The 24,416-nt window shown below is 37.6% G+C and overlaps 1 protein-coding gene and 1 pseudogene across 5 annotated transcripts in view; one reads left to right on the forward strand and one right to left on the reverse strand.

Moving 5' to 3' along the window:
- The window catches only part of ABCB7 (ATP binding cassette subfamily B member 7), a 166,071-nt gene extending 151,645 nt beyond the window's left edge, over nt 1–14,426 (forward strand). For 4 of the 5 annotated variants that reach the window (XM_006726885.3, XM_081808630.1, XM_081808631.1 and 1 more), the window contains one exon: nt 12,179–14,426. In XM_006726885.3, the coding sequence (XP_006726948.1) occupies nt 12,179–12,394 (216 nt within the window). In that variant the 3' untranslated portion in view covers nt 12,395–14,426. The remainder of the gene's footprint in view (nt 1–12,178) is intronic. The other variant, XR_014141277.1, reaches the window with a different exon arrangement.
- A 3,715-nt stretch (nt 14,427–18,141) lies between these two features.
- On the reverse strand, nt 18,142–23,397 carry LOC102737320 (large ribosomal subunit protein uL3 pseudogene; annotated as a pseudogene).
- Nucleotides 23,398–24,416: the final 1,019 nt, after the last annotated feature.

Here is a 24,416-nt window from a genome sequence, read left to right on the forward strand (position 1 = left end):
ACAGCTTTGTAATATAGCTTGAAATCGGGCAACGAGATGCCCCCAGCTTTTTCTTTTTCAACATTTCCTTGGTGATTCGGGGTCTTTTCTGATTCCATACAAATTTTAGGATTGTTTGTTCCAGCACTTTGAAAAATGTCATTGGAATTTTGATTGGGATGGCATTGAAGGTATAGATTGCTCTGGGTAGCATAGACGTTTTAACAATGTTTATTCTTCCAATCCATGAGCATGGAATATTTTTCCATCTTTTTGTGTCTTCTTCAATTTCTTTCATGAGTGTTTTGTAGTTCCTATAGTATAGATCCTTTACCTCTTTGGTTAGGTTTATTCTGAGGTATCTTATGGTCTTTGGTGCTATTGTAAATGGAATCGTTTCTCTAATTTCTCTTTCTACAGTTGCATTGTTAGTGTATAAGAAAGCAACTAATTTCTGTACCACATCATCTTTATCCATTCATCTGTCAGTGGACATCTGGACTCTTTCCATAGTTTGGCTATTGTGGACATTGCTGCTATAAACATTGGGGTGCAGGTGCCCCTTCAGATCACTATGTTTGTGTCCTTTGGATAAATACCTAGTTGTGCAATTCCTGGGTTGTAGGTAGCTCTATTTTCAACTTTCTGAGTAGCCTCCACACTCTTTTCCAGAGTGGCTGCACCAGCTTGGATTCCCACCAACAGCGTAGGAGGGTTCCCCTTTCTCCTCATCCTCGCCAACATCTGTCCTTTCTTGACTTGTTACTTTTAGCCACTCTGACTGGTGTACGGTGGTATCTCACTGTGGTTTTGATTTCTATTTCCCTGATGCCAAGTGATCTTGAGCACTTTTTCATGTGTCTATTGGCCATTTGGATGTCGTCTTTGCAGAAATGTCTGTTCATGTCTACTGCCCATTTCTTGATTGGATTATTTGTTCTTTGGGTGTTGAGTTTGATAAATTCTTTACAGATTTTGGATACTAGCCCTTTATTGATATGTCATTTGCAAGTATCTTCTCCCATTCTGTTGGTTGTCTTTTGGTTTTGTCACACTGTTCCCTTTGCTCTGCAAAAGCTTTTTATCTTGATGAAGTCCCAATAGTTCATTTTTGCCCTTGCTTCCCTTGCCTTTGGTGATGTTTCTAGGAAGAAGTTGCTGTGGCTGAGGTCGAACAGGTTGCTGCCTGTGTTCTCCTTTAGGATTTTGATGGATTCCCATCTCACATTTAAGTCTTTGATTCATTGAGTCTGTTTTTGTGTGTGTTGTAAGGAAAAGTTCCAGTTTCATTCTTCTGCATGTGGCTGTCCAATTTTCCCAACACCATTTGTTGAAGAGACTGTCTTTTTTTCCATTGGACATTCTTTCCTGCTTTGTCGAAGATCAGTTGACCATAGTGTTGAGGGTCCATTTCTGGGGTCTCTGTTGTGTTCCATTGATCTATGTGTCTGTTTTTGTGCCAGTACCATACTGTCTTGATAAGATTACAGCTTTGTAATAGAGCTTGAAGTCCGGAATTGTGATGCCACCAGCTTTGCTTTTCTTTTTCAACATTCCTCTGCCTATTCGGGGTCTTCTCTGGTTCCATACAAATTTTAGGAATATTTCTTCCATTTCTTTGAAAAAAGTTGGTGGCATTTCGAAAGGGATTGCATTAAATGTGTAGATTGCTCTAGGTAGCATAGACATTTTCACAGTATTTGTTCTTCCAATCCATGAGCATGGAACGTTTTTCCATTTCTTTGTGTCTTCCTCAATTTCTTTCATGAGTATTCTATAATTTTCTGAGTACAGATTCTTTACCTTTTTGGTTAGATTTATTCCTAGGTATCTTACGGTTTTGGGTGCAATTGTAAACGGGATTGACTCCTTAATTTCTCTTTCATCTGTCTTGTTGTTGGTGTATAGAAATGCAACTGATTTCTGTGCATTGATTTTATATCCTACCACTTTACTGAATATGCCAACAAATCAAGCAGTCTGGAAGAAATGGATGGATTTCTAGAGACCTATAAACTACCAAAACTGAACCAGGAAGACATAGAAAACCTGAACAGACCCATAACCATCAAGGAAATTGAAGCAGTAATCAAAAATCTTCCAACAAACAAGAGTCCAAGGCCAGATGGCTTCCCATGGTAATTCTACCAAACATTTAAAGAAGAATTAATACCTATTCTTCTTAAGGTGTTTCAAAAAATCGAAATGGAAGGAAAGCTTTCAAACTCATTCTATGGGGCCAGCATTACCCTGATCCCAAAACCAAAGACCCCAGTAAAAATGAGAAGTAACAGACCAATGTCCCTGATGAACATGGATGCAAAAATTCTCACCAAAATACTAGCCAATAGGATCCAACAGTACATTAAAAGGATTATTCACCAGGATTAAGTGGGATTTATTTGTGGGCTGCAAGGGTAGTTCAACATCCACAAATCAACCAGTGTGATACACTACATAAATAAAAGAGAAGAACCATATGATCCTCTCAATAGATGCAGAAAAAGCATTTGACAAAGTACAGCATCCTTTGGTTAAAACTCTTCACAGTGAAGGGATAGAGGGAACATACCTCAATATCATAAAAGCCATCTATGAAAAATCCACAGTGAATATGATTCTCAGTGGGGAAAAACTGAGAGCTTTTCCCCTAAGGTCAGGAACATGGCAGGGATGTCCACTATCACCACTGCTGTCCAACATAGTACTAGAAGTCTGGCCTCAGCAATCAGACAACACAAACAAAAGGCATCCGAATTGGCAAAGAAGTCAAACTCTCACTCTTTGCAGATGACATGATACTTTATGTGGAAAACCCAAAAGACTCCACCCCAAAGTTTTTAGAATTCATACATGAATTCAATAAAGTGGCAGGAAAAGTCCCAATAGTTTATTATTGCTTTTGTTTTCCTTGCCTCTGGAGAAATACCAAGGATGAAATTGCTACAGCTGATGTCAGAGAGGTTACTGCCTGTTTTCTCCTCTAGGATTTTGATGGTTTTCTGTCTCACATTTAGGTCTTTCATCCATTTTGAAATTTTTTTTGTGTATGGTGTAAGAAAGTGGTCCAGTTTCATTCTCTTCCATGTTGCTGTCCAGTTTTTCCAACACCATATCTTGAAGAGACTGTCTGTCCCTTTGGACATTTTTTCCTGTGTTGTTGAACATGAATTGACCATATATTTGTGGGTCCATTTCTGGGTTCTCTATTCTGTTCCATTGATCTATGTGTCTGTTTTTGTGCCAATACTATACCATCCTGATTACTACAAATAACTTCAAGTTCGGAATTGTGATGCCTCCAACTTTGTTTTTCAAAGTTGCTTTGGCATTTTGGGGTCTTTTGTTTTTCCATACAAATTTTAAGATTATTTGTTCTAGCTCTGTGAAAAATGCTGTTGGTATTTTGATAGGGATTGCATTAAATGTATAGATTGCTTTGGGTAGTATAGACATTTCAACAGTATTTGTTCTTCCAGTCCATGAACGTAGAATGTTTTTCCCTTTTTTGGTGTCATCTTCAGTTTCTTTCATAGTGTTTTTTAAGTTTTCATAGTACAGATCTTTTACCTCTTTGTTTAGGTTTATTCCTAGGTGTCTTATGGTTTTTGGTATAATTGTAAATGTGATTGATTTCTTGATTTTTCTTTCTGCTGTTTTATTATAGGTGTATAGAAATGCAACAGATTTCTGTACATTGATTCTGTATCTTGCAAATGGACAGAATGCATGTATGAGTTCTAGCAATTTTTTGGTGGAGTCTTTTGGTTTTTCTATATAGAGTATCATGTCATCTGCAAATAGTGAAAGTTTGACTTCTTCTTTGCTGATTTGGATACCTTTTATTTCTTTTTGTTGTCTGATTGCTGAGGCTGGTACTTCCAGTACTATGTTAAATAAAAGTGGTGAGAGTGGACATCCTTGTCTTTTTACTGATTATAAACGAAAAGCGGTTTTTCTCCACTGAGGATGATATTAGATGTGAGTCTTTCCTATATGGCCTTTATGATGTCAAGGTATGTTCCCTCTGTCCCTCTGTTGTTGATGGTTTTTAATCAAGAATGGATGCTTATGTTGTCAAGTGTTTTTTCTGCATCTATTGAGAGGATCATATGGTTCTTACCCTCTTTTTTATTAATGTGGTATATCACATTGAGTGATTTGCAAATATTGAACCATTCCTGTAGCGCAGGAATAAATCCCACTTGATCATGGTGAATGATTCTTTTCCTATACTGCTGTATTCGATTTGCTAGTATTTTGTTGAGAAATTTTGCATCTATGTCCATCAGGGATATTGGCCTATAGTTCTCATTTTTAGTTGAGTCTTTGATTTTGGAATCAGAATAATGCGGGCCTCGTAGGATGAGTGGAAGTTTTCCTTCCATTTCTAATAAGAAGAATAGGTATTAACTTTTCTTTAAAGATTTGATAGCATTCCCCTGTGAAGCCATCTCGCCATGGTCTTGTTTGTTGGCAGATTTTTTATTACTGATTCAGTTTCTTCACTGGTTATCCGTCTGTTCAAGGTTTCTGTTTCTTCTTGTTTCAGTTTTGGTAGTTTATATGATTTTAGCAATTTATCCATTTCTTCCAGATTACTCAATTTGTTGGCATATAATTTTTCATAATATTATCTTATATTTGTATTTTTGTATTATTGTTTGTGAGTTTTCTGTCTTTCGTGATTTTATTTATTTGGGTCCTTTCTCTTTTCTTTTTTATAAATCTAGCCAGAGGGTTATCAATTTCATTAACTTTTTCAGAGAACCAGCTCCCGGTTTCATTGATCTGTCTGCTGTTTTTTTGATTCTGATATTATTTATTTCTGCTCTAATCTTATTATTTCATGTCTTCTGCTGGTGTTAGCCTTCATTTGTTGTTCTTTTTCTTTTTTTTTTCTTTTTTTTAATTTAAATTCAATTAAGCCAATGTATTTAGGTTTTGATATAATGTTCACTGATTAATTAGTTGCGTGTAACACCCAGTTTTCATGACTGTTGTTCTTTTTCTAGCTCCTTTATATGTAAGGTTAGGTTGCATATTGGAGATCTTTCTACTTGAGGTAGGCATGTATTGCTATATACTCCCTCTTATGACTGTTTTTGCTGCATCCCAAATGTTATGGACTGCCATGTTTTCATTTTCATTTGTTTCTGTGTTTTTTCCTAATTTCTTTTATTTTCTGGTTGACTCATTCATTGTTTAGTAGCATGTTATTTACCTTCCAGTATTTGTGGTTTTTCTCAAATTTTATCTTGTGGTTGATTTCAAGGTCATAGCATTGTGGTCAGAAAGTATGCATGGTATGATTTCATTCTTTTTGTACTTGTTGAGGCTTGATTTGTGACCAATATGTGATCTGTTCTGGAGAATGTCCCATGTGTATTTGAAAAGAATGTGTATTCTGCTGCTTTTAAGATGCAAGGTTCTGGGGGTGCCTGGGTGGCGCAGTTGGTTAAGCGACTGCCTTTGGCTCAGGTCATGATCCTGGAGTCCCTGGATCGAGTCCCGCATCGGGCTCTCTGCTCGGCAGGGAGCCTGCTTCTCCCTCTGACCCTCCCCCCTCTCATGTGCTCTCTCTCTCTCTCTCATTCTCTCTGTCTCAAATAAATAAATAAAATCTTTAAAAAAAAAAAAGATGCAATGTTCTGAATCTGTCTGTTAAGTCCATCTAGTCCAGTGTGTCTTCAAAGTCATTGTTTCCTTATTGATTTTTCTGCTTAGATGATCTGTCCCTTGATATAAGCATGCCCTACTGTTTTTGTATTATCAATGAGTTCCTTTATGTTTTTTTTAATTGTTTTATATATTTGAATGCTTCCAAGGTGGGGAGATCTTCTTATTGGATAGACCCCTTTTTTATTATATAATGCCCTTTTTCATCGCTTGTTACAATCTTTGGTTTAAAGTCTAGTTTGTCTGTTATAAATATTGCTACTCTGGCTTTTCTTGAAGTCTTTTTGCATGGTAAATATTTCTTCATCCCCTCACTTTGAATCTGCAGGTGTCTTTAGATCTAAAATGAGTCTCTTCTAGGCAGCATATAGATGGGTCTTGTTTGTTTTTTTTTTTTTCATCCAGTCTGACACCATATCTCTTTTGATTGGAGCATTTAGTCCATTTACATTCAGAGTAATTATTGTTAGATATGAATTTAGTGCCATTTTATTACTTGTTTTGTCATTGTTTCTTGAGATTTTCTGTGTTACTCTCTAGTCTTTGTCAGTTTTGGTCTTTCTTTCCCACTCAAAAATTTCCTTTTAATAATTCTTGCAGGGATGGTTTAGTGGTCATGAAATCCTTTAGTTTCTGTTTGTCTGGGAAACTCTATCTCTCTTTCTATTCTAAATGACAGCCTTGCTGGATAGAGTATTCTTACCTGCATATTTTTCCCATTCAGCACATTGAATATATCATGCCTCTCTCTTCCGGCCTGCTAAATTTTTATGAACAGGTCTGCTGCTAATATAGTTTGTCTTCCCTCTTAAGTTAGGCACTCCTTTTGTCTTGCTACTTTTAGGATTTTTTTTTCTATATCTCTGCTTTTTTGTTCATTTAACTACAATATGTCTTGATGTTGGCCTGCTTTTGTTGATTTTGATGGGAATTCTCTGTGCCTCCTGGACTTGGAAGTCTGTTTCCTTCCCCAGATTATAATTTTTCAGCTCTAATTTCCTCGAATTAATCTTCTGTCCCCTTTTCTCTTCTTGTGGGACTCCTATGATACAAATGTAATTATGTTTCATGGAGTCACTGAGTTCCTTTAGTCTACTTTCGTGTCCCTAGATTTTTCCCCTCTTTTTATCAGCTTCCTTATTTTCCATAATTGTACCTTGTATATCACTTACTCGTTTCTTTTCTTCTTCCTTTCGTGTGGTCATTGCATCCAGTCAGTTTTGAATCTCAGTTATTGCATTTTTCATTTTGGCATGATTGTTTTTAAGCTCTTGTATGTCTGTGGTTAAGCTTCTCCCAGGTCTCTTCTATGCTTTTCTCAAGCCCAGCTAGTATCCTTAGGATTGTTGCTTTAATTTATGGGTCAGGCATGTTACTTACATGTATTTTGTTTAGATCCCTGGCCATGACCTTGTTTTTTGTGATGAATTCCTCAGTCTTGGCTGAGGTATCTATTTTCTTCTCTGTGTTAGGAAAGCCTGTTATGTTTCCTGCTTTTGAGAGTAATGACTTTATGAAGAAGAGGTCATATAATGTCCAGGGTCTGTTGCTTCAGGAAGTGTCTCTGCTGTCTGCTCTGTGCACTCTGCTGCTGTGTTATGGCTGCTCTATCCCTCAGATCAGTGCTCTGCAGAGTTTCTCCTTGCCTGCAGTGAGTAGTGTCTGGACCTTGGCCAGAGTGTGGCGAGTTTTAATTAGTTGTGCTCTTGTCTGCTTGTTTAAAAAGACCTGGTGCCATTTCCACTAGAGCTGAAGATTTGCAGAAGTCTGTGGTCAGTAGATATGGTGCCTGTGGGGGGTTGTGCTGGCTTTCTGGGGGAGGAGCCCGCTGTGCTGGTTCTCAGGCACACTTGCCTGAGAGAAGCAATACCAGTAGAGAGCAGAGGGGCAGGGTTGGTGTAAGCAATTAAGCAGCCTGTGTTGTCACTCTTCTTTTTTTTTTTTTTTTTTTTTTTTAAAGATTTTATTTATTTGACAGAGAGAGAGGGAACACAAGCGGGGGGAGAGGGAGAAGCAGGCCTCCCACAGAGCAGGGAGCCCAATGCGGGGCTCGATCCCAGGACCCGGGGATCATGACCTGGGCCGAAGGCAGACGCCCAACGACTGAGCCACCCAGGCGCCCCGTCACTCTTCTATTTACTGAAGTTATTAGTTGATGCTGAAGGCCAGTGGAGGGAAGTGGCACCAGCCAGTTCCTTTGTCCCCTGAGAGGGCAGTTCGTCAGGGAAGCACTCCCACAGGAGCAAATAAAGTCCCTTCATGTACACTAAGTGTGTTTTTGATTATTGTTTTCTGTCTGTGTCTGGGTTTCTTGCCTGCCTGTTGCAGTGCAGTGTGTACTTTTTGAATCATCCTGTCAGTTTCTCAGTTAACGGGTTTGGGAAGTGTTTTCATTGTGTGATCCCCTCTGTGCTTCTCTCTCTCTCTCTCTCTCTCGCCTCCCTCTGCAACCTGGGCGCCTTCCCCTCTGCAGCATCCATGATCCATTTCTTCCCCAAACCAGGTCTCTGCATCTCCTATCTACCATGATGTGGCCTCCTCTTTCCCTCTAGTTGTGCAGTTTGTTCTGTCAGTCCTCAGATCAATTTCTTGGGTATTCAGAATGAGTTGATATTTATCTAGCTGTGTTTGAGGGATGCAGCAAGCCTACTACGGTCCTCCTACTCTACCATCTTAGCTACTTTTTTATTTTTACTTTTGAACCATGGCAATGTTTTTATATATTGAAAATTTTGAAAGTCAGCAAGGATGGGGAAAAGGAAAAAGTGATTACAAACAGAAAGAAGTGAAACTGCATAACAAATTGATAACAAGACACGCAGAAGAAAAACAATCTAAGTAACTGTTGAACACATTACTCTGATTATTTACCCTTAGTGGAATATAAGGACAAAAATAAATCAAAATTTGAACCTAACTGGGCGCCTGGGTGGCTCAGTTGGTTAAGCGACTGCCTTCGGCTCAGGTCATGATCCTGGAGTCCCGGGATCGAGTCCCGCATCGGGCTCCCTGCTCAGCAGGGAGTCTGCTCCTCCCTCTGACCCTTCCCCCTCTCATGTGCTCTCTCTCATTCTCTTTCTCTCAAATAAATAAATAAATAATCTTTAAAAAAAAAATTTGAACCTAATTTTGTTAGTAGTAGTAGTATGGAAGTAGCCTATTTGAAATTGTTTTCTGTATATTTTAAGAGTGAGCATATGAGTAAATATACCCATGTTGTAAAACAGTGGTCAAGATAATAATAATGGAATGCAAGAAGAAGAGGAGCAACCTTGTGATGTTATATTGGAACAGAATTATCAGTAGGAATTCAAAATGATAAAGTTCCTAACTTTTCAGTGAAAAGGCCTAGAAGCAGTGAAATCCCAGTAGTAATAAGTATAACAGGCACATAGATCTTGAGCACTAAATACTGTTCCTCACTAAAAGGAACCAAAATTCTTTGAATATATGACTGATTCCGTATCTGGAGTGAGAAAACTAATGAATACCTATCACAAAGACACAAGAACCATTTTTTTGTGGGCTCCCACTGGCCCAATGTGGGATAATTCGAACATAAAAAAAAAAATAATGATACTTAATGAATTATGATATGTTCAATAAAAAACTAACCTATAGGGGCACCTGGGTGACTCAGTCATTAAGTGTCTGCCTTTGGCTCAGGTCATGATCCCAGGGTCCTGGTATCGAGCCCCACATCAGGCTCCCTGCTCCGTGGGAAGCCTGCTTCTCCCTCTGCCTGCCACTTCCACTGCTTGTGTTCCCTCTCTCGCAGTGTCTCTCTCTGTCAAATAAATAAATAAAATCTTTAAAAAAAAACCTAACCTATAATTTCACAACAATACAAAAGTATGGGGAAAGGGAAAGCTCTTCTTTAAGAAGAATGCCAAGTAACACTTGTAGAAAGAATGACGAATTTAGAAAAAAGTCATATTTTGCAGCTACCATTGTAATAATGACTGCAGGTAAGGATCATCACTGGTTGCTAAAACCAAATGGTGAAAAAATTATTGAGGAATGGAGTATTTACACAGTTTGAAAATGTAACCCATAGATTACTTATTAATTTCAAAGAGAAAAATTACCTTTAAAATAGAGAAATGTAATTCCCTTAACCAAATGATCAAACTTATTATTAATTGTGGAGTAAATTGACATTGTGTACCTCCTGATCTGATGCAGTGGGGCGCATCATCACCTATATTGTATTTCTACCAAAAATGTTTAGCCTGAATCTAATAATCAGAAACAACTAAACAAAAACAACTTAAATGGCATTCTTTAAAAATGCACCTGGGGACACCTGGATGGCTCAGTCGTTAAGTGTCTGCCTTCGGCTCAGGTCATGATCCCAGGGTCCTGGGATCAAGCCCCACATCAGGCTCCCTGCTCCACGGGAAGCCTGCTTCTCCCTCTCCCACTCCCCCTGCTTGTGTTCTCTCTCTCGCTGTCTCTCTCTCTCTCTGTCAAATAAGTAAAATCTTTAAAAAAAAAAAACCGCACCTGGATATTTTAGAAATGTCAGTGTAACACGTACCTAACACAGACTTGAAAACTTATAAATTCAATGTATTGATCCCGATTGGATTCTGGGTGGAAAAATATGTATATAAAGGATATATTATTGGAACAGTAGGTGAAATCTGACTATGGATTATATGTTAGATAAATTTCTTGGGTGTGATAATATTTGTATTCTAGTCAGTATGAAAATATTCTTGTTTTTAGGAGATACATGCTAATGAAATATGTAGGAGTGAAATGTAATGATGTCTGTAACTCATTCTCAAATGAATTAGCAAAAAAATAGTGTAAATTTAGAGAGAGGATGAAGTGAGAAAAATGTGGTAGTTGCCAAACTGGGAAAAGCATGAGTTTCCAGATTGAAAGGGCCCACCAAGTACCCAGCACAATGAATGGAAAGGAAAACACACACACACCAGAACACATTATCATAAAATTTCAAAGTTGAGGATAAATAAAACAACCTTAAAAGTTGTGAGAGGAATGTCTCAAAGGGGAGGTAGTCATGGAGGATTGAACTAATAGATTACCTAATATAATTGATTATGAGAAAAATAGTATTCAGATGGGCTTTATAATTCTGGAAGAAAGTTTAGAGAGAATTACCAATAGTGACTTAGAAAAATTAGAAAATGAAAAAACAAGGCAATTACTAAGAATAAAAAATTTTACAAGAAAAAATACATAAAATTCTAGTATCTACTTGACTCAACAGGTAATACAATACGTCATAATAAGGTAAACACTGAATATTAACTTAAACAACACTTGTGCTATAACCAATGTTATTGGAAGAGTGTAAAAATGAAATAGTGGTAATGTGGGATAGTATAGGAGTGCTGAATTTCATAATACATGTATATATGCATATATGTATGTGTAAATACCGAAGAAATAGCTATGAATTTGGGGATAGGAAGGCGATAGGCATGAAGGAGGAGACAAAAGACCTTTTTGTTATAAGCTTTTTAATCTTAACTTTTTAGGATATATACATTTGTACTTTAATACAAATAAAAATAATTTAAGATACATTTTTACTACAGGGTAATTATTTGTGATTTATTTCATTGGTATTTCCACAAAAATAATTCCATTTTTTCTAGTAGCTTTTGATGAAGTTTTCACGGAGGATTTTGTTTGTTTTTGACAGTGGTAAATAGAAAAATATAAAACATGTAACCCATGGGGAGTTTTGTGCCAATGAAGTGGTCCACACATACCAAGGTTGAGAACTGTGTTCTTCACAATCCAGAGGAATTTAAATAGCTGAGCAAAATAGTTCTTTTTTAAACTGCCTAGCTAGCAATGAAAGAGGAGTCTTAAATTAACCACTCAGATGTGGGAACAAATTTTAGTTGTTTTGCTTAAGGGTATATTTGTAAAGGTCCTAAAACCGGGAGTACCAGTAAAAGTGACAAAACTCCTTTTGTCTCCCACCATGTTTAACAGTAGCTGTCAAGAGACAAATTAATTGTAGATAAGAGTTTGGAATCTATACCAAATCTGCAATGTTAAGTTTAATATCCATTGTTAACAAAAATAGCTACTGGAAGAAGTAGCTTTTCATGGAGAAATCTTTTTTATTTTAAAGTATACATAACGATTTCAGGGTATTATTTTTATGTCCCTGTAATAAATAACAATGCTTTTGATTAAATATTTACCAATTACAGTTACCTTTGAAAATTTTTCACCTTCCTTTTCTGCCCTTCAGAATTAAAAATAAAACATTAAAATTTTATTTAAGTGAAATGGTTTACAGTATATGGAATTTCACAGCTTTTTGTTTGTTCACTGGACTAATAGCTTAACAGGGAAGAAAGCATTCCTACCTCAATTTTTCCTACTTATACTATGGATGAGGAATTGGGAAAGGTATTTTAATGAATGCAAATCCTTCAAAATCGTTAGTTAGAAATTATTATGTATTTTCAGTTATTATGCTAGTTATATGACCTTTTTCTATGTTTCTCTTGCTTTTGCTTTTTAGGGTAAGATAGCTGAACGTGGTACCCACCATGGTTTGCTTGCAAACCCTGGCAGTATCTATTCAGAAATGTGGCATACACAGAGTAGCCGTGTGCAGAACCATAATAACCCCACATGGGATGCAAAGAAAGAAAATGTGTCCAAAGAGGAGGAAAGGAAGAAACTACAAGAAGAAATTGTCAACAGCGTGAAAGGCTGTGGAAACTGTTCCTGCTAAGTTGCACAAGACATTTTTTTTGACACATTTGCACTGAAGCAGAATTGTTTTATTAAAAATGAAATCGTACATTCCCATTCCTATAATCCTTTTTTTAGGTAAGATTTATTTGAAAAGAAATTTGAGTTTTACATCTTTCACAATATTTCATGTGATGTCTGTATTTAGCCACGAATTATTTTCTTGTTACTGCCTTATTTGTGCCCAAAGCATCGTTTTTGTTACTATTTCACTTTGCCCCATTTCCATTTTGGGGGCCTGATAGCCATTTGATATCCATAACCAGATGAATTACATTGGATTCCAAATTTTAATAGTTTTTTAAATTTCCTTTATGCTGACAGTTTAGATGGAAAGTATCCATTTCTTTTTTTTTTAAGAGGACAGTGTAGGTTCATTGTTTCTCCTCCCTCCCCACTGACATACTTCAGTGATAGATACCTACACTTTCATTTTTTAAAGTCTTTGCCACTGTATATCTTTTGGAGGAAAAACCTTAATTCTCATGTATGTATGTAGAATATTCTTCATCATTAACCAGCATCTCTAGTGATGGGAATTTTATTTTTTCATCAAAATGAGTTATTGCTCTTGTTTGGGACCAAAATTTATGCCTTTCTCTTTAAACACTTAAAACCCTGATGTAATTTGACAGTTGTCATACTGGGAATGATCTAAAAAGCTTAGGAAGTTAATTGCCCTCCTATTTCCATCTTAACTCTAGTGCTTTTGGTGTCTGAAGTTATATAAAGAAACAACTAAATGGAATGTATGCATGCACATATATGTGTGTGTGCACATGCTCACACTTGTATATAAAGCAGCAACCACTTAAAAATTATTAATGACCTTGAGGTAAATAGGAGAATATTATGTATATGTACTCTAGATGATTGGGACTTTAATCAGTGACACGTCAGAATTTATTACAAGGTCATCCCTTCCTTTTTCAGTAATTTAATGAGTTCCTTTAAATGTGTCATAACAAGAGCCCAAACAAAATGATCAGGTTTTACCTGTTAAAATGTTGGTATATGTTCACTTAGAAGCTCCTCTCTTTTCCAATTTGAGTAGCTTCTTTTCTTTTTGAAGAAGCTGTTTTCTTTTCATATGATTAGAGGTGGTCTCTAGGCCACTGGATCATGTGGTCATTAACCAGTATTTTCAGCTAATAAAAACTTGAATAACTTAAAAAACACAGTTATGTAAGGGCCATTAAGTCTTAAATATTTTCATCATATTAAGATGGTTCTATACAGTGAAATAATAGACAAAAGATTCACTGAGAAGAAAATGTCAAAAAAGGGGCATTTATTATAACAATAATTTTACATTACAATATTACATATTCACATAAAAAGGTATAAAGTATAAATTTTTAAATGTTGAAACTTTTTTTTTAATGGATTGGGATGAATAAGCTACAGTTTTAGAATATGGGCTCTGAAAATGGAGCAAGATGATAGGGTTTTATTTCTTACATCCCTCTATTTTAAAAATTGCATATTTCCTTCCTAAGCAAATCCCAGTTTACAAAAATTAAATTGAAACAAGAGTAATTTGGGATCAGAAAAACTGATGCCTTCCTGAAGGTTTTTAACATAGAAATATCTTGGTGGACAGATAGGTTCATTTGGAAATTTTTTCGACAGTTCAAGTCTGAGGGTCAGCTGTGAGAATCAGAAAGAGGCCTAGGCATTTGGACAAATTCGAAGTATGCATTTATTTTTCCTTTACAGGGATGTGCACCTTTTACATACCTTTAAGATAAATATTTTGCCTTTTCCCTTAGATGTTGACAAAGATCATTTTGTACAAATGGCTAGTTTAAAAATAAGTTTTAAAGGGCACCTCCATGGCTCAGTCTGTTAAGCGTTCAACTCTTGATTTCAGGTCATGATCTCAGGGTCGTGAGATCAAGCCCTGCATTGGTCTCTGAGCTGGACATGAAACCTGCTTAAGATACTCTCTCTCCCTCTGCCCCCCCCCCAAATAAATAAATAATAAATTAATTAATTTTGCTTAAGGGTAAGATATTTAAAGATTATATGAATTCTTGTTTCCGGGTCACTTTGTCTATGTTGTCGTCTTGCTATCATTCTTCCTAATTGCTCGGTGTGTTGGTGAGTAGCATCTTTTGCCAGTGTATATTCATAATTCATATATACCTTCTGCCTTTATCATAGGATATTCTGTTGTAGATTAGTAGTTGAAAGGTTTTAAATATATTTGCATTGGCAGCTTTCTTAAATTATAGGAAGTCCCTTTCCCCCCTGCTTTGAGTATATAGATTTTGAATGTAAACTGTATAGTAAATGACAATATTAAGTCAAATAAGCTGGTTAAAACTGATTAGTTAAGACAAAATGACTCGAAAGGGAGGCTCTTTACCAGTTTTATTGTTATAGCAATTTGTGCACATAATCATTACTAAATAAACAATATGTCTTTGTGACTAGAAATGGGTGGCCCATTGAAGCAACTCTTTTCTGTAATGCATAGGGAGAACTGATATTTTGTCATTCACACATTCAGAGTAAGTATGGATAATCAATAGACACTCTAAGGGTATGGCCTTAGAGCCTTATGCAGAAGGTGAAAACTTGGAATTGTCTCAGAGAGAAAGTAATTGTTTGCAGAGTTCATAATGTGGGTAAAATGGTAGTAAATTATAGTGCTTTCACTTAGCATTAAGCTGTCATATTCTTGATGACCAACCAGTGAAAGGCAACTTTTCGTTGCCCCAAGTTTTTCAGTTCTAATGGTTAGGAAGGAAACCTTTGGGGTGGAAAAATTTCTTGACTGCAAAGCATGCAAAACTAGCATTTTGATTAAGTAGAATTAGAATTAATTGTTCTAAATAAAAACAAGTTGGAACAGTTTTGGTTTAAAAAGGCAGTGGATTGTTTTCATATATCCTGTTCTCACACAGCTACAGAACAATGTTTTTCACCGATTACTTTCTATTCCATTTCTAGTTCATAAAATTGTAGGATTTTTAGAGTTGGAAGGAATATAGAGGCCTTTAATGTAATTTCCTCATTCGGAAACTGAATTTCAGGAGGAATCACTGGTCTTGCTAGCGACCAAGTTGGAATGAAAACCCTGGTTCTTGACACCTACTCCATTTCTCTTTTGGTTGGACATTTCTACTCAGAAGCTAAGTTTAAAAATATATTGAAGGCTGAGACTTCCAGAATGTTGAATTGAAGAGCTCAGTAGACCTTCTCTCCAGCAAAACAACTTAACTGTTTGAAATTAATTTTTTTTAACAATAATTTAAAATCTCTAGAAATTGTCCAAAGAGCATATATCAATTGGGAAAACATTGATTCAAGAAAACCTATTACTTATCAGTAAGAATAGGAAGATTCTGGCATTTGAATTACCTGCATATCCTCTACCATACCAGGTCTGTGTTACAGAAGCTCAACCTTGGGTACTCTATTTAGGCAGGTGTGGTGAAGATGTTGGGAGGAGGTAGGGCTTCTCCCCCAGCTCCCACTCCGGGGTTGTGGTTTCACCTTGGCAGGGGTAGCTGCCTGCATTTCTTACCCCCAACTCTGTGTTGCAGAAATTTATTCCACACAGGCACAGCCAAGAGGACTGGTGATAACCTTCTACCACCCAGCCTCCATTCTTTGAGTGGAGGCACTATTATGTGTGCAGGCTGAGAATAGTGAGGCCCTGATTTTTTCCACCCCAGCTTACTCAAAGTTTGGATGTTTCACTCAAGGAGAGGAAAACTGAGAATACCAGGAACTGACACCATGCCCCAGTGCCGCACCACTCATAGAGTGGTGTTTTCACTCTGGGCCCTTTTAGCCCCCAGCTTCAGTTCAGTGGTGCACAGGTTCTTTCTAAGTGGGACGGTATGCAGTGAGGACAAAGAATTCCACCACTCTGCCTGGGGGACTGACTTCATTTGAAAGAGGATGGAGAACTTTGTCCCTAAGGACATTGTCAAAAACAATGGAGAACTTGGTGGAGAGCAATTAGGCGGAGCTGGTGCAAACAAAGCAGCAGAGCAGCCAGAATTTTAATAAAGAGAAACCAAGAGGGAACCAAAAAGAGCCTTCCTGGGAGCACAGTCAACTCTGGGGATTGAAAAGACTGTGTGCATGTGCTAGGCTGCACCTACTCAGGACAATTAGAGCAGAACATGGGGCAGACTTAAAAGCATTTCCCAGTACATGCAGACCCATCAACACAGAGCAAAAGCTTTGCTGGGTCAAGGAACTTGACCAAACACTGAACAATAGATTGTTCTGATCTAGAGGCGACTATTAGGAACACAGGCTTAAAAATAAAATCACACTCCTCCTTGGCAATCTGGAAGACTATGTTTATGTCTAAAACTGCCCTCCCAGAAAAGAGAAGGAAACTCCCAGTTACTAGTCCTGGCTGAACGTGGGTCAAAAGAAAACCCCCTGACATAGCAGCCTCCAAGCACATACACATCCAATGGTAAAGGGTAAAAATCTTGCCAATAAGTGCATTATGCCCACCCAGAGATAACCCTTAGGTGGCTAGACTAAAAGAGATAACAGGCTGCACACTGCAGGGGAAATAACCAAGCAAATACTAATCCCTTATAGGAGGAGGATCATTATCCAGAGTTACTATAAGATACTATAATAAAATGTCCGCTTTATAACAAAAGATTATAAGAAATGCAACGAAACAGGAAAGTGTCATGCATACACAGGAAAAACAGGCGGTAAATACTGCTTAAGGGGGCCCAGATGGTAGCTATAGCATATAAAGATTTATAAATAAAGAAATAGAAATTACTTTAAAAGAACCAAATGGAAATTCTGGAGTTGAGAAGTATTTACTAGAGGAACTCAATAGTATATTTGAGCTGGCCAAAGAAAGAATCCACAAACTTTAAGATAGATCAATAGAGATTATGCAATCCGAAGAACAGAGAGAAAAATGAAAAATGTCTTGAAGAGAGATGTGGGACACCATTAAAAATACCAATGTACCTCAACATGTAAGTAGCAGAGGAGAGGAAAGGAGCAGAAAAAAATATTCAAAGAGATGAATGGAAACATCTAAATTTGACGAAAAATATTAAACATCAAAAAAGCTCAACAAACACCAATTAGGAAAAACAGATGTTCAAAGCTAAAGATAAAGCGAAAATTGTAAAAGCAGTAAGAGATAAATGACATAAGGGAAAACACAGGGCAACACCAATATGATTAACAGGTGAGGTTTCTCATAAACAGTGAAAGCCAGAAGACAGAGGGATTGCATATTCAAATTGCTGGAATTAAAAATCAAGGGATGCCTGGGTGGCTCAGTTGGTTAAGCATCTGCCTTGGCTCAGGTCATGATCCCAGGGTGTTGGGATCGGGTCCCACATGGGGCTCCCCGCTCCCCCTGCTTGTGCTTGTGCTCTCTCTCTCTGACAAATAAATAAAAACCTTTAAAATTTTTTTGAAAATAAACTATTAATATTATATACAAAACTATCATTCAAAAATGAAGTGAAATAAAGATGTTACCATATAAGTAAAAAGAAATTGCATTGCTAGTAAATCTATATTACAAGAAATACAAAGGAAATTATTCAGGCAAAAAGCAGGTGACACCAGACAGTAATTCACACACGCATGTGTGTGTGCACACACACACACACACACAGCACCAATAAAGTCACTCATGTAGATACTTAGTAAAAGACAGTATAATTGCATGTTTCTTCTTTCTTTTAGGAAAATTTTTTTCCACTGGAAAATAATGTTTATTGAGATCCCACCAGTTGCACAATCTGCTTCTGACATTAAGCAGCTTCTTCTTGCAGTTCAGTCTTTCATAAGTGGTCCCATGAATGCTTTCTTATCCTCCACAGTCTGGAATCAGCCATGGCCAAACTTGGAAGTGGTGTCAATGAACTTAAGGTCAATCTTCAGGGCCTGCTATTTGATCTGTACCAGCAACAACTTGTGGAGAGTAAGCACTTGCTTCTTGGTTCTCATCACACAGCCTTTCTGCATGACAAAGTCATTGGTCACTTCATCATAGTGGACAAAGTCAACTCGGTTGATTCTCTTGTCAGATCATAATCAGTAGAAGCATTGTTCGTGATCAGTTTGCCATCCTTGATGAGATAGGCCTGGCCAATCTTGTAGATCTTGTTGATCTCAATGCAGTGATGGTAGCCTTTTCTGCCCAGCCCATGCCATGGAGGCCACTTGGGCAGGATGCCATGCCCCAATACAGCCCACCTTGCACAGTCCCTGGTGGGTCTTGCAGGGTAGCTTCTTGGTGTGCCAGTGGCTGGTGACCTCTTGTTACCTTTGCCCTTGGTGACACCAATGACATTTATCATCTCATCCTACCCAAACACTTGGTTCACAAGCACCTGCTATTCCAGGCTCTCATGGGCCTAGTTCAGCTTCTCAGCCACTGTGCCTCTATTTACCTGGATCTCCATGAGGTGGGTTTTCTTCTGGCATAGAGGAAGCAGGGGCATCTGGGTGTGGGTGATGACACGGATGATTTGGCAATACTTCTTCATGCTGTTGAACTCCTTTTCTAGCTGCTGCTTGCCATCATCATCCTGCCACTTGCAGTATTTGGTTGAAGGCTTTCTTAGACTTATGCCAATTCTTATAGAAGTGTCTTTTGCACTCATCCTGGATGTGTTCAGCAAAGATGGTCTTAAAAGTACAGAGACCTTGAGCGGTTTCTTCATAGCCCATGACGCCCACAACCACCATGGATGGTGCCTCCACAATGGTCACATCCTCCACAATTTCCTTCTTTTTCACCTTGGATCCAGGTCTGTTGACCTCTCACACAATGTGAGTCATGCCAGCCTTGTAGTTGAGCAAAGTTGTGAGGTGGATAGGCTTGGAAGAGTCATCCTTGGGGAAGCTCTTCACCTTCCATGGTGCCAGCCACTGTGTTTCTGGGGCAAGAAGCCCAGGGACCCATGTCTGGGAATAGAGAATTTCCTATGAGACGTTCTGCCACCGAATGCTGCCAGTAGAGCAAGAAAATTTTTAAAACTTACGTTGACTTAGAAAACAACCACATGAAGCAATGTGTATTCTTTTGTTGGGAGTGGAAACAAAGCTGTCTTGGAGTAATGAAAGTAACTCTTGGGAAATGAAACCAGATGATATCCAGAATCCACAAGAACAAATGAAGAGAGCCAGAAATGGTAAATGGTATATACAATGATTAATATAACAAACTATGAATATACACCTCCCTTCCCTTACATGTTTTGAAAGATATAAGATCATACAAACTAATAGTTTTAATTATGTATTATTGAGTTTGAGATACACACACACACATATATATAAATGTAACATATATAAATGTATTAGATATAACAATAGTACAAAAAGGTGGTATGGAAAGGAGCTATATAGGAGTAAAGGTTATATACTTCATTGGAACACATTTCAGTGGAAATACGAAGTAAATTCTGAGAAGATAGGATGTATATTGTAAGCCCTAGAAGAACCACTAAGAAAGTAACTAAGAAATATACTTAAAATATTAAAGGGATCAAAATGTTACACTGGAACATATCCACTTAATACAAGAGGAAGGCAATAAGGTAGGAATAGAAAAAAAAGACATGAGGCATATAGAAAAAATTAAAGTGGAAGATGTAACAATATTAAATATGAATTAAAGAAGTCAAAAGGCAGAGCTTGTCAGATTGAATTAAAAAATCAAGATCCAACTTGATCCAACAGGTATCCTGTCTATAGAAGCACTTCATATTCGAAGATACAAATAGGTTGAAAATAAAGGATGGGAAGGGTGCCTGGGTGGCTCAGTAGGTTAGCATCTAACTCTTGGTTTTGGCTCAGGTCATAATCTCATGGGTTGTGAGATTGAGCCCCATATCAGGTTCCATGTTCAGTGAGGAGTCTGCTTGAATATTCTCTCCCTCTGCCCCTCCCCCCACTCTCTCAAATAAATCTTTTTTTTAAAGAATGGGATAGATATATATATAGATATATATAGATATATATCTATATATATATATATATACACACACACATTTATATATTTTGCAAAAATGAACCATAAGAGTTGAAGTGCCTATACTAATATCAGACAAAATAAACTTTATAACAAATAAATGCTACTAGAGATAAAAAGGGATATTTCATAATGATTAGAAATTCTATCAGGAAGATATGACAATTTTAAACATATATGCACCTAAGAACCTATCCAAATACATGAAACAAAACTGACAGAATTGAAGGGAGAAATAGACAACTCAACAATAATAGTGGAACAGAGAAAGACATGTATCATATGATCTCACTGATATGAGGAATTCTTAATTGTAGGAAACAAACAGGGTTGCTGGAGTGGGGGGTGGGGTGGGAGGGATGGGGTGACTGGGTGATAGACACTGGGGAGGGTATGTGCTCTGGTAAGCGCTGTGAATTGTGCAAGACTGTTGAATCTCAGATCTGTACCTCTGAAACAAATAATGCAACATATGTTAAGGAAAAAAAAAAAGAAGAAGATAGCAGGAGGGGAAGAATGAAGGGGGGAAATCGGAGGGGGAGACGAACCATGAGAGATGATGGACTCTGAAAAACAAACTGGGGGTTCTAGAGGGGAGAGGGGTGGGGGGATGAGTTAGCCTGGTGATGGGTATTAAAGAGGGCACATTCTGCATGGAGCACTGGGTGTTATGCACAAACAATGAATCATGGAACACTTCATCTAAAACTAATGATGTATGGGGATTAACATAAGAATAAAAAAAAAAGTTAAAAAAAAAACAGTAATAGTGGAAAATTTCAAAACCTCTTTCAATAATGGATAGAACAACTAGGCAGAAGATCAAGGAACTAAAGACTTAAACACAATACACATTCTGCCTAAGAGCACATAGAACATTTTTCAGGATAGATCAAATGCTAGGCCAAAAAACAAGTGTCAATAAATTTTAAAAGACAGAAATCATACAAAACATGTTCTATGGCCACAATAAAAATATTAGAAATCAGTAATAGAGGAGGAAAACATGGGGACCTCAGAAGGAAATTAACTCACATTAAATATGGGTCAAAGAAGAAATCACAAGGGGAAACTAGAAAATATTTGGAGGTGAATGAAAATGGAAAAGCAGAAATGTATGGGATGCAGCTAAAACTGTCATTCAAGGTAATTTTATAGCTGTAAATGCCTATATTTCAAGAGAAGGAATATCTCAAATCAGTAACCTAAACTGCCTTAGGAAACTAGAAAAAGAAGAGCAAACTGAACCAAAAGCTAGCAGAAAGAAAATTTAGAGCCTAAGTCAGTGAAATAGAGAATACAAAATCAGTAGAAAAAATTAACAAAGCTACAAGTTCGTTCTTTGGAAAGATTAACAAAATTAAATTTTTTAAATTAAACCGACCAGGAACAAAATAGTGAACACTCACATTAGTAAAAAAAAAAAAAAAGAATGAAAGGATATCACTGCCAATTTTACAGGTAAAAAAATGTAAAAGACTATTAACAGGGAGGGGAGAAAAGATGGCAGAGTAGGGGACCTCGTTTCAATTGGTCCCTTGAATTTAGCAACATAACTATCAAATCATTCTGAACACCCATGAATTCAACCTGAGATGTAACAGAAGAATATCTGGAACTCTCCAAGTAGAAAGCGACCACTTTTTGCAAGGTAGAACATGCGGAGAAGTGATTCTGAGGGCATATATTGGAAGATAAATGGTGGGGGGAGGAGCAGGTGCACTATGATAGGGTGACTGCTCTCCATGCCAGGGCCCTACCAAGTGCAGAAGTGCAGGACCATCCTTTTTCCCCCCAGGAGGATAGGTGTGGGTGTACACCACAGGAGTCTGCAGAGTTTGGTACACACAAAAGTGAAGACCATTTATCCCTGAGGGTTTACTGAAGAGAGGGGACTGCAATCTTCCCACTTTGGGCCTAGAGATCAGGCATGGCCATTTTTATTTTGATCCTCTAAAGAGGCGCAGAAAGCCTTCAGGGAACAGAAGCCACACAGAGCAACTTAAAACAGCTTACACTGAGCCCAGCCCCCTGGCAAGGGGCAGTGCAACTCTGCCCAGGCAAAGACACCAGAGAATCAGTGCAGCAGGCCCTTCCCCCAGAAGACCAACTAGAAAAACACATGAACAGCAAGTTTACGGACCACACAGGACTGTAAAACTCCAGTGCTAGGGAAAAATAGTATATAGAATTGAAGGGTTTTTTTTTTTCTCATGATTCCTTTATCCTTCAGTTAAAATTTTCCATTTCTTTTTTTTTCCCTTTTCAACTATGTTCTTATTTTATCAACTCTTTGTTTTTTAGTCTTTTTTTAACTTTCATTTCTTACATTTACATTTTATATATTCTTCACTTTTAGCTTCCTTTCACTGTACTCAATTTTCTTTTTGTATATATATATATACATATATATACATACATATATATATACTAAAACATATATATATATGTTTTGCTTTCTTTACAATTTTGGGATTTAGTGTCTTCTAACACACAGACCAAAATACATTCAAAATACATTTTTTTTTACAGTAACATATACCTTGGAGGCATTTTGTATATTTGAAATTTCATTTGCATTTTTAGACAATGGAGTAACTCTTTTGCAGGCTGCACTAAAACATAAACACACCATTGAAGAAAACAGACTATGAATGTCAGCATTCATTTGATGTTTCTGGGCCTGGGCTCTTTCTTGAACTTAGGTTCTGAGCATCCACAATCTCTTCTGTTTCCCTGTCTGCTTCTACCTCTATTTTGTTCTGAATCTCTTTTGCATCTTCACTAAGGCAAGTTCTTATGCTCTCACCCTCTTCTAAGACCCTCTGGACTGTGGTGGGAACACCAGCAGTACTAACATTGGTGGCAGCAGCAGGAACAATGGCTGGTGTGGGAGGAGGAGCTGGAGGAGTTGGAGGAGATGGAGAAAAGGAAGGAACTGTGGAAGGGGTAATGGGAGCTGGGACACACTCCACTTTCATTTCTTCTGAGGCATTTTCCAGAATCTCCAATTCGAGTCAATGGCAACACCTCCTGTTTTACTATTTCCACAATGCTCACCGTGGCTGGTATTGTTTCACTAACTCCCTTCATTTCATTAATTAGATTAGTACTAGAAATCAGTGGAATATCATTAGGTGCTACATGACAAGATTTCTTGCATATATCATCATCAATTACATTTGTTGGTGATGGATCTGATGTCTCTGTGCAAAATACAGGGCTGGGTACAGGAATTGTGTCTTCTTTTGAGGAAGAGAGTTCACACCTGTCATCTACAGCAGTGGCGAATATTGGCTAGCTACTAAGCAGCAGAGGTGGGGGAAGCAATTGTACTTCGAGCAAGTGGAGAAACTGGTAGGTGATGGAGGCAGAGGAAACTCTGGCATGGATTCTATTGCAGTCGTCTGTTTTGTCCACCCTGTGAGATTATGTTTTCTCCTCCCACCTTTTTTTCCCTTTTCCTTTTTCTTTTCTTGTTTCTGACCTCTTCAGATTTGTCTGGTGGATATTTCGCTTGGGCCATAGTTGATATTTTTGATAGTACTCACTTGTTCATCCATTCTTATCTGGGCAAAATGACTAGAAGGAGGAATTCACAACAAAAGAAAGAACCAAAGGTAATACTCCACCACAGATCTAATCAATATGAATATAAGTAAAATGTCAGAACTGGAATTCAAGTTAACAATTATCAAGTTACTAGCGGGGCTTGAAAGAAGCATAAAAAACACTAGAGAATCTCTTAGTTTAGAAATGAGATCTAGGGGCGCCTGGGTGGCTCAGTCGTTAAGCGTCTGCCTTCGGCTCAGGTCATGATCTCAGGGTCCTGGGATCGAGCCCCGCATCGGGCTCCCTGCTCCGCAGGAAGCCTGCTTCTCCCTCTCCCACTCCCCCTGCTTGTGTTCCCTCTCTCACTGCCGCTCTCTGTCAAATAAATAAAATCTTTAAAAAAAAAAAAAAAAGAGAAATGAGATCTAATCAGGCCAAAATTAAAAAT

This window comes from Leptonychotes weddellii, chromosome X (assembly GCF_054177405.1).
Source record: "Leptonychotes weddellii isolate Sample4059 chromosome X, ASM5417740v2, whole genome shotgun sequence".
NCBI lineage: Eukaryota > Metazoa > Chordata > Mammalia > Carnivora > Phocidae > Leptonychotes > Leptonychotes weddellii.